This window comes from Somniosus microcephalus, chromosome 15 (genome assembly GCF_052327205.1).
Source record: "Somniosus microcephalus isolate GS21.2 chromosome 15, FLI_Smic_1.0, whole genome shotgun sequence".
In the NCBI taxonomy this organism is placed as follows: domain Eukaryota; kingdom Metazoa; phylum Chordata; class Chondrichthyes; order Squaliformes; family Somniosidae; genus Somniosus; species Somniosus microcephalus.
In genome coordinates this window covers 59,261,483-59,273,771 of record NC_141001.1, presented here as the reverse complement: position 1 = coordinate 59,273,771, position 12,289 = coordinate 59,261,483, and the positions used below count along the sequence as shown (strand labels likewise).

The 12,289-nt window shown below is 41.5% G+C and overlaps 1 protein-coding gene across 12 annotated transcripts in view; it reads right to left on the bottom strand.

The window, feature by feature from the left end:
- Positions 1–3,068: 3,068 nt before the first annotated feature.
- plekha7b (pleckstrin homology domain containing A7b) overlaps positions 3,069–12,289 on the bottom strand; it is a 652,966-nt gene continuing 643,745 nt past the window's right edge. For 11 of the 12 annotated variants that reach the window (XM_086007862.1, XM_086007864.1, XM_086007865.1 and 8 more), the window contains 2 exons: positions 10,616–10,711; positions 3,069–4,038 (listed from right to left, as the gene is read on the bottom strand). In XM_086007862.1, coding sequence (XP_085863988.1) covers positions 10,629–10,711 — 83 coding nt within the window. In that variant the 3' untranslated portion in view covers positions 3,069–4,038; positions 10,616–10,628. The remainder of the gene's footprint in view (positions 4,039–10,615; positions 10,712–12,289) is intronic. The other variant, XM_086007863.1, reaches the window with a different exon arrangement.

Sequence of the window (12,289 nt, the reverse complement as noted above, 5' to 3'; positions counted from 1 at the left end):
TCTAAAGACTTAACTTTTCTCTTCAGACTTATAGATTTACCCTTACCTGAACCCTCCCGCCCCCTTATTAGTTTAAAGCCTTATCTACCGCCCTAGTTATCCAATTTGCCAGGACACTGGTCCCAGCCCAGTTTAATGGCGTTTGACCCAATGGAACAGGTTCCTCTTTCCCCAGTACTGGTGCCAGTGCCCGATAAATTGAAACCCCTGCCTCCCACACCATTCTTTCAGCCACACATTTAACCTCTAATCTATTTATCCCTATGCCAATTTGCAAGTGACTCAGGTAGTAGCCCAGAGATGATTACCTTTGAGGTTCTGCTTTTTTATTTGTACCCCAGCTCCTCGAACATCACATCATTGTCCGTTATCAAGGCTTTCAGTAACAAAAGTCACTTGGATTGCATTTGGCTAGGTAAGGTTGTTTACTAAACAGTCTTCTGTAATATAATTGAAACTGCACAAGCATAGAAATGAAACCTATTGTAGGATTCAGCATTGCTGCGACCTGACCCTATTTCTATAACCATTCTCAGTGCAAGGACAGACTGAATGACACTATTCATACCCAGAAGTGGCACTTGAGCAAATATTTCTAGTGCTTCCAATGTCAATAGGCTCAAACCCTTCTAGAAAACATCTCGAGAAGGTAGCTGTTAGAATTATCATTGATCACTTACAGGCTGACGTGGGGCACAAGAGAAAGCACATTTGAGGGATTCAGATAATGTAACAAACCACAAGGAGATAGGTCTGGTTTATCACTATTGCCTGAATCCAAGATGTGTTACTTTCTTAAAAACAAAAGTACCGATGCCAGCATGTACAGCTTTATTAATGTGGAATCAGCATTTTAAATCAAATTTGTAGCAAGGGGTACAGTAGCATAGTAGTTATATTACTGGACCAGTAATCCAGAGACCTGGACTAATGATCCGGAGACGCGAGTTCAAATCCCACCGATCTGCTGGGGAATAAAAAACTAGCTTCAGTAACGTTGACCATGAAACTACAGGATTGTCTTTAAAAACCCACCTGGTTCACTAATGTTCTATACCTGGTCTGGCCTATATGTGACTCCAGACCCACAGCAATATGGTTGACTCTTAACTGCCCTCTGAAATGCCCTAGCAAACCACTTAGTTGTATTCAAGAAGGCAGCTCACCACCACCTTCTTGATGGGCAATAAATGCTGGCCTTGCCGGCGACGTCCACATCCCGTGAATGAATAAAAATAAGACTGAAATTGAAGTTCTGTCCCTATATAGAAGTTAATTTATATAGCACCTTATAATGTTCAATTGTCTGGATGCACTTCAAACATAGTGCAGTGACCTCAGGCAGGCAAATCATTCTATACCAGCAATGTCCCACAATAAGCAATGGGATGAATGATCCGTTAATTTGTGTTTTTATGATGTTGGTCGAAGGAGGAACGTTGGCCAGAAAACTGCGAGACCTCAGCTCTCCTTTGAAAAATGTAGCAGGATCATTAATGTCCACCTGAATTATCAGAGCAGCCAGACGGGACTTTGCTTTAGGGAAAGATGCACTTCCGACAATGCAGCACTGTCAGTCTAGATAATTCTCTCCAATCCTGCTGTGGCACTCAAGCCCACAATCTCCTGACCCAGAGGCAAGAGTGTTACCAACAGAGCCAAGCTGATGCTTACGTAATACTTACTGTAAGAAATAGACTTATTTTGAAGCATGCGACACAGAGATACGATACCATATATTATTACGAGTATATAATTCTGAGTACTGAATATGTATTTCTGTCATTTGTGTTCTCCTTATTCCTGGATACCCTTTTTTAACAAAAATCTATCGCTCTCAGTCTTTAATACAATTCAATTGTCCCCGTCACAGCTTTTTGAGGGAGCGAGTTCCAGATTTTCATTACACTTAGTGTGAAAATGTGCTTCCTGATTCACTTCCAAATGGCCTAGCTCATTTTAAAATTATGTCCTCTAGTTCTGTAATCTCACCCCAGAGGACATAGTCTCCACATATCTACCCTATCGAATCCCTTAATCATTTTAAATACCTCGATTAGATCATCCCTCAACCGTCTAAAGTCAAGGGAAAGCAAGTCAAATTTATGCAACCTGTCCTCATAATTGAACTCGAAGTCCTCGCATCATTCTGGTGAATCTGCACTGTAAACCCCTTCCAAGGCCAATATATCTTTCCTGAGGTGCAGTGTCCAAAACTGAATGCAATAATCTAGATGGGCCATACACTTTTTCCAACAATGCTGCATGATAATGATCAGGATGGGTGTACCCCACTGCTTAGAGATATGAAATATTGAATAGGGAGAACCATCCTGCAATTTGTTTCCTCCCAGATATACCACCAGAGATGGGGGAAAACTTTCCATATGGTGAATGACAGATGTGCCCTGTGTCCCTCTCATTCATGGCATAACATTAGAGCACTTGCACCAGTGATAACTTAATGGAATAAAAAAGTACAGTTCCTGTCATACAGCTTCTGTCAGTTATTTTCCATAAATTTGTACTGCTAAATACTACATCTACTATTCTCAGAAGGCCTACCCTTATATGTACTTACTTCTTACCAATCATTCCCCCACCATATATTTTTGTATACAACTGTCTACCCTCCTTTCCTGAAGGCAGTGGCTCATGCTGGGGTATAGCACCGGGGCACAGACAGGTCTCTAGTACTTGACCAAGTGACCATTCTATGTACGAGCCTAGACACTAAATAGTGGAGACTATTCGATCGTGTCCATGCATACCCTATTTACCACAATGTCACTTGATAGTGATCAGGATGGGTAAAACAGGTCCGATTTTTCCAATCCTCTCTTTATCCCGAAGCGCTGAGGCAAACTGTAATGCTAACTGTTGAGATCAGGGAACTTAGCACAGACCTGGGAGTTTCCTGCTTTGTATGGCTCACTACTAAAAGAGGTGATGCCTTTGTTACTGAGCCACAAGTTGAACTCTGATCTCATTAAAACAGACTCTGTACTATCACCAAGTCAAATTTATACATATATTCATTCAGTATTATGAAATGAAACACAATATCCTGTCGTTGAATTTTTTTTAATATTTACATGTATGCAACTTTTTTTCCGGCAGATATCAAAAATGTTTCTATACTCCCTCTTCATGTCTTTCAAAATAATCTCTTCGCTGTGCTTTTCACTTTGCAAATGTCCATGCAGAATTGACAATGGAATCCATTTGGTTTTGGCAACAAAGTTCATTTTGGCAGTGCTCGATTCAGACAAAATAAATTCATTTTAAAATTGATCCAAAAAAGCTAGGAATATCGCATTTAATTTCAGATTCAAAAATAGATCAGTATTTTAATGTAAATTACGAGAGGACCAAGGGAATTGGTCCTTTTTCTTTTGCAGTATTTGTAGTCACCATTTGAATACAATATAATATTGCAGCTGAAAACAGGCTAATAAAATTAAACACATATTTCACAAACACTGCAAAACTGCTCTGAACAATTGCATGTTTTGTATAAATTTATTTCGACACATTCATATTCTAAAATGTAGCAAATCAGCTTTTCATGGTATGTGTGTGTGTGTATATATATATATATATATATATAGATGTATATATATTAAAAAAGTGCAATACCATATATATATGTTTAAAAATAATTAAACCTACTGCACACACTTCTGCTGTGCGAAGAAAAACTTGAATTTCCAATTGTGAGTCACCAAACTTCCACCGTGATGGTTTCTGTATGCTTTAGGTTTTAGAAAAATAGCTTCCCTTTTAAATACTCAATCCAGTAATTCAGTGTCATTACAATCCAGCTTCAATGTCTACTAAAGAAAAATTGTCTTTGTTTTGTTTTAGTACAAAAAAGATAAGTGACGAAATTACTTTCATTTCTGGCTGGTTAGTACAGGTTAACTGCAATAGTGTTGTTGCTCTCCATCAGATCAGCTTTGCAGGTTTCTTGCAATGTTCTTTCCTTGTTCAATGCTGCCCTCCTCTCTTGTGATTAGTGTTCAGCCAGGGCTTTGGCTAGTTTGGGGAGAACAGAAAGAATTCTTAAGTGAGTGTCACCTCTTCATTCACTTAAAACAATGTCATAAGTTCATTAAAAAGACATGCTCGGCCCATCAACTTTGACTCTCCTTCACAGATCAAAGTACAAGGTCTCGCTACACCACCCACTTAATCTCCTGAGAGAAAGTTCTGCATAAATAACTTCCTGATCCCTAAAGGTAATTGAGTAAAACTGCAAAATATCAATCCATCCCTGCATTTCCACTGTTCAACCCCTGACTCAAATGACCATCAGGAGTAGGAACCCTGGCAGATTTTTTGCACTTCCTAGCCTAGAGTAGTGGTGGATAGTTGTTGCATTTCTTCAGGCTCCGATAAGCTGATTCAGCAGAGACTAGCAATCAACCCTAGGACCTTTCTGGTGTGTATATTCCATTCCTGAACAACAATGTGCAAGTCCTGTATCACAGTTTGAGATTTTGATATTAACATAAAAGAGTAACACGTTAAACATTTAGAAAAGTATTATAGCATTATAATAGAAATATTTTGTAAAATGCAACAAACTGCCATTTTATTCTGGCCATTCATCCATCTACTACAAACTTTATTATGGGTTTCTATTAATCTACGTGATTATGGTCTATAATGATAGGTAAAAACATTGTCTGTTTAATATAAAGCAGTATCTGGTTATAATTTCTTAACGCTCTTCACTCTTAGGCTGATCTTCCAATGACCTGAAATCCTTTTAATAGCTGCCACACAAGACCTTTTCATGAACCCAGATTTCAACAGCTTTGCCCAGTTTCAATTAAGAAAGATAATTAACTCTAGTATTTTTATTTATATATATATATATATATATATATATATTTTAATTATAGAATATTATATATAGAGATTTGTTGCAATGTTATTTTGTTCATAATCACCAGATGGCACTGTTACTGAACTTTACCTTAAACACAAAAGTAACAACCAAACTATTGAATACACAAACTTCTAATCATGCATTATCCTATGTATCATTTAAAGAGCAGTAGCCTGGCTGGGTGAGACTTCCCTCTGCACTGCATTGATTAGACATACCTAGATGCTTTGAAGAACTCAATTTGGTTTCTGAGTACTTAGAGGGACACCATCTTCATGATTAAAACAAACTTTATATTGACTTTGCTTGTTTATCAAACTTACAGCACAATGATGGAATCTGATTCAAAATGCATCATTGTATCACCTGCATATGCCTCATTATAAAAATGACATATGACTCTTCGGTCTCTGTTCTGTCTCCAAATCAACAAAAAAGTTTGCCAAACACTTTTCATGGAGACATTGCCTCTGAAATATGTGATGATATGGACACTTGTTTTTCTGTTTCTTTAATTCCAGGAACATTAAATAGTGAGGTCACACTTATCATCAATGTTCCCACTAATCTTTTTTTTAAAGTGCGCAGTCCCTTTTACTTAGGAAGAATTAAGAACTTGAAAAGATATAGAGCAGCTGGGCCAGATGATATCCACCCGAGGGTCCTCAGGGTGATGGGCACATGTGCTATGCGAGCCCCTACCTGTATTTTTAACAGCTTACTGCACTCTGGAATGGTTCCTACAGACTGGAAGGAGGCTAATGTAGTCCCCATCTTTAAAAAAGGTAACAAGACAGACCCAGGTAACTATAGGCCCATTAGTTTATCAGTAATCGGTAAAATGCTTGAGGGAATCATTAGGGATGCAATATATGAATGCTTGGATAGAGAGGGACATATCAGGGACACCCAAATAAAATGGAGGTCATGTCTTACAAATCTAGTTGTAATTTTTGAAGAAGTTACAAAGTTGGTAGATGAGGGACATCCAGTAGACATTGTCTACTTAGACTTCCAAAAAGCTTTTGAGAAGGTATAGCACAAGAGGCTTCTCTATAAGATCAAAGCCTCTGGTATTAGTGGTAATATAGTGAGCTGAATTGAGAACAGGCTGGCAGGACGTAGGCAAAAAGTAGTTATAGATGGATTTGGATCTGTTTAGAGACCGGTCATCAGTGGTGTCCCGCAGGGATCAGTGTTGGGACCATTGCTCTTTACTATTTTTATTAATGATCTGGCTATAGGTGTTGGGGGCACGATCTGCAAATTTGCAGATGATACCAAGATCTGTGCGAGTATTCGGACTGTAGACGATGCTCGTCTGCTTCAGGCAGATCTTAATGTGTTGGGAGATTGGGCTCATGACTGGAAAATGATGTACTGCATATCTTAGGTAAGTGCAATGTTACGCATGTGGACAGGGCAAATACTCAACATTCATACACCCTTCAGGGAAAAGCATGAAATAAGGTGGAGATGGAGAGAGATTTGGGCATCCTAGTGCATACATCCTTAAAGGTACATGAGCAATGCCGTGAAGCGATAGCTAGAGCAAATAGGGTGTTGGGGTGTATCCATAAGAAAATTGAGTATAAGACGAGGCATATTATTTTGTCCTTGTACTTTAGTCAGGTCGCACTTGGAATACTGTGTCCAGTTTTGGTCTCCTCACATGGTGGGTGATATTAAGGCTTTGGAGAGGGTGCAGAGGAGGGTCACTAGACTAATTCCCGGTCTAAAGCATTTTAGTTATCAAGATAGGCTAAAAGAGTTGGGACTCTACACTTTAGAGAAGCGTAGACTTAGAGGTGATCTGATTGAGGTTCATAAGATAATGAAGGGAATAGACTGTGTTCCAGTTGACAGTTTATTTCAATTAAATAGGTTAGGGAGGACCAGGGGTCACACATTTCTAGGTTAGATATCAGAAGGCGGTTCTTTTCCCAGAGAATAGTGAACCTCTGGAACAGGCTACTGCCTCGTGCGGTGGATGCTGATTCGCTGAATTCCTTCAAGTGAGAGCTGGACCTGTTTCTGACTGGGGCGGAGATCACCTCATACAGAAGGTAGGTAGTGCAGGAAATTCAGGGCCAGAATGAGCTCCCGGACTAGTTTGGATTGCCTAGATGGGTCAGAGAGGAATTTCCAAGATTTTTTTCCCCAAATTGGCCTGGGTTTTTGTCTAAAAGCAAAATACTGCGGATGTTGGAAATCTGAAATAAAAACAGAAAATGCTGGAAAATACTCAGGTGGTCAGGCAGCATCTGTGGAGCGAGAAACAGAGTTAACCCAGTTCTGACGAAAGGTCATCGACCTGAAACATTAACTCTGTTTCTCTCTCCACAGATGCTGCCTGACCTGCTGAGTATTTCCAGCATATTCTGTTTTTATTTTGGGTTTTTATCTGTTTTTTTGCCTCTCCCAGGAGATCGCATGGTGGTGTGGAGTGTATATATTGTGATACACAAGGGCTCCCAATTGTGTGGGACAGGCTCGATGGACCAGAGGGTCTTTACCTGTCCGTTATTGTTCGTATGTAACTGGGTGTGCGGCCCAGTCAAATTTTCACGCATGCGCGATTTCTTCCCTGTAGAAGCCAGTGAGTGGCCTGCATGGGACCTCCAGCGCACAGCTTAGCAGGAAAGTTGCTTAGCATACTGTGTTCAGTTTCGGTTATTATATCATACAAACAAATATACACTAACATTAAAAGGGTTACAGAGAAGAACAGCTAGACTGATCCTAAATGTAAAGATTAGAGAAGCTCAACAGTCAAGAAAGAAGCAATTAAGTTGGGGATGGAACTTCAAAGTGTATAAAATATTAAATGGTATAGATAAGTTAAACCCAGTTTCTTGAAAGTAGGCCAAGAAAGTGGCAAAGGATCAGAGTGATAGAGGCAAACACATGGGTATTATTCACAATACAAGTGGATGTCTTGATGGTAGAGTAAATGTACTGGTGGAATAAGCTTTAGTGGGCAAATGACGTTTTCTCCACTTATCTGGCTGTTCTTAGCTTATTGTTTTTCCTGCATTTGACATTGTATTATGTAGTTACCTGTTGTGGGTTGGTGACACTGGGTATGAGTGCTATCACATTTGTTTGTTGGCTCACTCTCCATGCTTAAAGAAAACATATTCCGCCTCCCTCCCCGCTTCAAAATGGGTCTAAATCACAACCAAGAAAAAGAACTCCCTCACAGGAAGAGAGGGAGAACTCAGGACAAGTCATCCTGTGCTATTCTCATGTGGTCTGTCAGAACCCTGTCAGGGCTTTGGGAATAGGCAGTCTCCCTACAAGTGAACAAGTAGGAACAGTATTCAATTAAAATTAAAATTAATTAAATCAGCGCAGAGCTAGTGAGAGCCACAGGCCAGAAGCTTGGATCTAGCAGGACAAAATAACCACTTATACAGATTGAATTAAATTTTTGCACCACTGAAACTTTCAAATCGGCAGTTAGCCACCTGCCCTTTGGATAGCATACTAAAATACATCTAAAGCCATCATACCACTGAAACTTCTGACTCATGTTGGCAAGTGTTTGGATCTAAATGTGTTGCACTTTCACCTATCAACAACTCTTAATTGTCTATGAAGGCCCAAGTCCACCCAAGACTTCGCCACTGGTCCCATATCTGGGATGGCTCTTCTCGCACATTCCTGGACAGACCAAAAAAAAGTTGCCATCTGACAAGCAATTCTTCTCTCATTTCCAGCCTCTGACTTTTCTCTCTCTCACACGGTCTCTATTTTATTGATATTACTATGGTCACTGTTCCTCTGAAGTTCACTCGCTTCTGCTTAAGTTCCAATGGAGCAATGCTATCTTCTATAAAGAAAGACTTGCATTTATATAGCACTTTTCACGACCTCAGGACATCCCAAAGTGCTTTACGGCCAATGAATTACTTAAGTGTAGTCACTGTTCTAATTTGCGCTCAGCAAGCTCCCACACACAACAATGTGATAATGACCAGATACTCTGTTTCAGTGATGTTGATTGAGAGAGCAAACAGGGCCTTCAGTTGTCGTCTTCTTCTTAGGCAGTCCCTCGGAACCAAGGATGACTTGCTTCCACACTAAAAATGAGTTCTCAGGTGACTGATGAGTCCAATGCGAGACCTACAGTCTCTGTCACAGGTGGGACAGACGGTGGTTGAAGGGGCGGGTGGATGGGGTGCTTGGGTTGACGTGCGCTCCTTCCACTGTTTGCGCTTGGCTTCCACTTGCTCCCAGCGAAGAGACTCGAAGTGTTCGGCGCCTTCCTGGATACTTCTCCTCCACTTTGTGCGGTCTTGGGCCAGGGATTCCCAGCTATCAGTGGGGATGTTGCACTTTTTCCAAGGCGGCTTTGAGGGTGTCCTTGAAGCATTTCCTCTGCCCACCTGGGGCTCTCTTGCCATGTCGGAGCTCAGAGTAGAGTGCTTGTTTTGGGAGTCTCGTATCGGGCATGCGGACGATGTGGCCTGTCCATCGGAGCTGATCGAGCGTGGTCAAAGCTTCGATGCTGGGGATGTTGCCCTGAGCGAGAACACTGACGTTGGTGCGCCTATCCTGCCAATCGATTTGCAGGATCTTGCGGAGGCAGCGTTGATGGTACCTCTCCAGTGCTTTGAGGTGCCTGCTGTACATGGTCCATTTCTCTGAAGCATACAGGAGGGCGGGTATCACTACTGCTCTGTAGGGCATGAGCTTAGTGCCAGGTTTGAGGTCCTGGTCTTCAAGCACTCTCTTCCTCAGGTGACCGAAGGCTGCACTGGCACACTGAAGGCGGTGTTGGACTTCGTTGTCGACGTCTGCCCTTGTTGACAGTAGGCTCCCGAGGCATGGAAAGTGGTCCACGTTGTCCAAGGCTTAGTCATGGATTTTGATCATCGGGGAGCAGTACTGTGCGGCGGGGGCAGGTTGGTAGAGGACCTTTGTCTTACAGATGTTTAGTGTAAGGCCTATGCACTTGTACGCTTCGGTGAAGGTGTTGACGATGGCTTGGAGTTCGGCGTCAGAGTGTGCGCAGATGCAAGCGTCATCTGCATACTGTAACCGGGGTCAAGCAAGCCTGTGTCATCGCACCAACGCTCTTCTCAATCTTCCTGGCTGCAATGCTCCATCTCACCCTCAGTAAGCTTCCCGCTGGAGTGGAGCTAAACTACAGAACAAACGGGAAACTGTTCAACCTCCGTCGTCCTTAGTTTAACGTCTCGTCCGAAAGACGGCACCAACAAGAGCACAGAATCCCCTCAGTACTGCACTGGAGTGTCAGCCTAAATTTCTGTACTCAAGTCTCTGGAGTGGGACTTGAACCCACAACCTTCTGACTCAGAGTTGAGACTGCTACCCACTGAGCCATGGCGGACACATACAAGTACTGTGTGACAAATCTTTACAATGAATTTATAGAATATTTTTGAAGCTGAAACGCAAGGTCAAGTCAACATACATTTTACATTCAATTCAAAAAAGAACTTTTGTAGTTTGCTGACCATAGCATTAACTGCTGAGTATTCCTTGAATAAGAAATAATGAACAGTCGAGGATACTGCCCACAATGTGATATTCTGCTCTGTATTTTCTCTTTTTGGCTGAACCTCAAACATCAAATAATTTTATTGAAGGAGTTACAGGAGTAGTGCATTGTGTAAAGCTAAGATTGTAATCAAGACATTAGACTAGTTAAAGCAGAAGAAACCAGGTTAAAAAGCGGTTAGTTCTTACTTTGCAGCTTTGCTTAGACAAATGTGTAGTGGAATCCATTGCTAAGTGGGGAATGAGGAGGGGAAGGTGCTGAAGACGGATGGACTTGCTGTTGAGCTGGAAGGGATCACACACAGAGAGACAAGGATACAAATTGTTAAAGACAAGGGTTAACAACAAGACAATGACAGCTTTACAATCTCAGCCAGCCAGTACGTAATTTCATTCTTCATTATCGCTGACTGTGCTTTGGTAGCAAGTTATTATTTCTTTTAATGACATTCTGTCTACATACAACAATCACACAGGTGTAATCAACATTTATGTACAGGATAATAGATACCTGTGACTGATCACAGGCAATATTCTATTCAAAGGTATCAAATGATATAAACGACAAGAATAAAACTTGAGTAGTTTATACCTTTATTAGAACTTCTCCTGGATTTTCTGAATGTACTGACTCACATTGGATACAGTTCCACGAGCACTAGTAACCCCCCAGTATCATGCCCAAGTGGACTTCTTCATATGTAGACAGTAATTGTCATCAGGCTGCTCAACCATAATGGCATCGCAGTTGACCCTAATCCTGTTCTCATCCAATGTCAACACATGCAATTTCCTGCCGAAGTCACTGGGCAGGATCAATTTAATTTGGTGATAGCAATAGTAAGAATGTTTCTGTTACTTAAAAGGAAGAGTATTAGCAGCTTAATTCCTTTAATTCTAAACAGCTAAATTAACTACAATTGGATATATTTTATTGTGGTGCATTGGAGCCCCAACATGACAGCTTGGAGTGATGGGCTCAGGTTTGATCCCAGACTTGGAGTGCAATCGCATTGAGTTTAAGCAGACTTTGCTAAGTGGCAGAAAAAGTCTTTTAAGTGCATTTACTGAATTTTAGTGAGTAAAAAAGTGAATTATTTGAAGTAAGTTTAATTTTTGAGAGCAAATTAAGCTGTTGGGGAGTTGAAACCAGAAGTAGAATCCGGGTATAAAAAGGGGCAGGCTTAGTGCGGTAGCGCTGAGTGCGGTCGCATTGAGTGTAAGTAGAGTTTGGTAAGTGGCAGAGTTCGGGCAAGTGGGAGGTGAGGGGGTGCTTGTTGCTCTGTTTTGCTTCCCTCTCTCAGGCTAATCCAACACTGCGGACGTGGAGCAGTGAGACAACTCAACCGGATAGGTCCCCCAGACAGCTTCCACGAGGGAGGTTGGTAATCAACTGGTTGGTAGGTTCTCTTCCTTCTCTTCCATACCTTTAAGTTGGTAAGTCCTATTAAATAGTGGTGTGATAGCATCTATATCGGGGCAGAGGGTCTTCATAACTAATAATAAGAAATTTAATTAATTACACAGATATGGGTGAACAGGTGATGTGTCACTGTTGCGAAATGTGGGAGCTGGTGGACCCCATTGAGGCTCACGGTGATTACATTTGCGATAAGTGTTTGCTGCTAGAGGAACTCAAGCTCCATGTTAGAGAGCTTGTGACCGAGCTTCAGACACTGCGACACATCAGGGAGGGGGAGAAGTTCCTGGACTCCATGTTTCAGGAGGTGGTCACACCTATGAAATTAATTACTGCAGATGTAGTCCGTGGTCAGGGACAGGACGGTGTGACTACGAGTGAGGAAGGTACAGGGATCCAGGATGTAGTGTTGAAGGAGCCACAGCCCTTGCTCGTCACGCAGG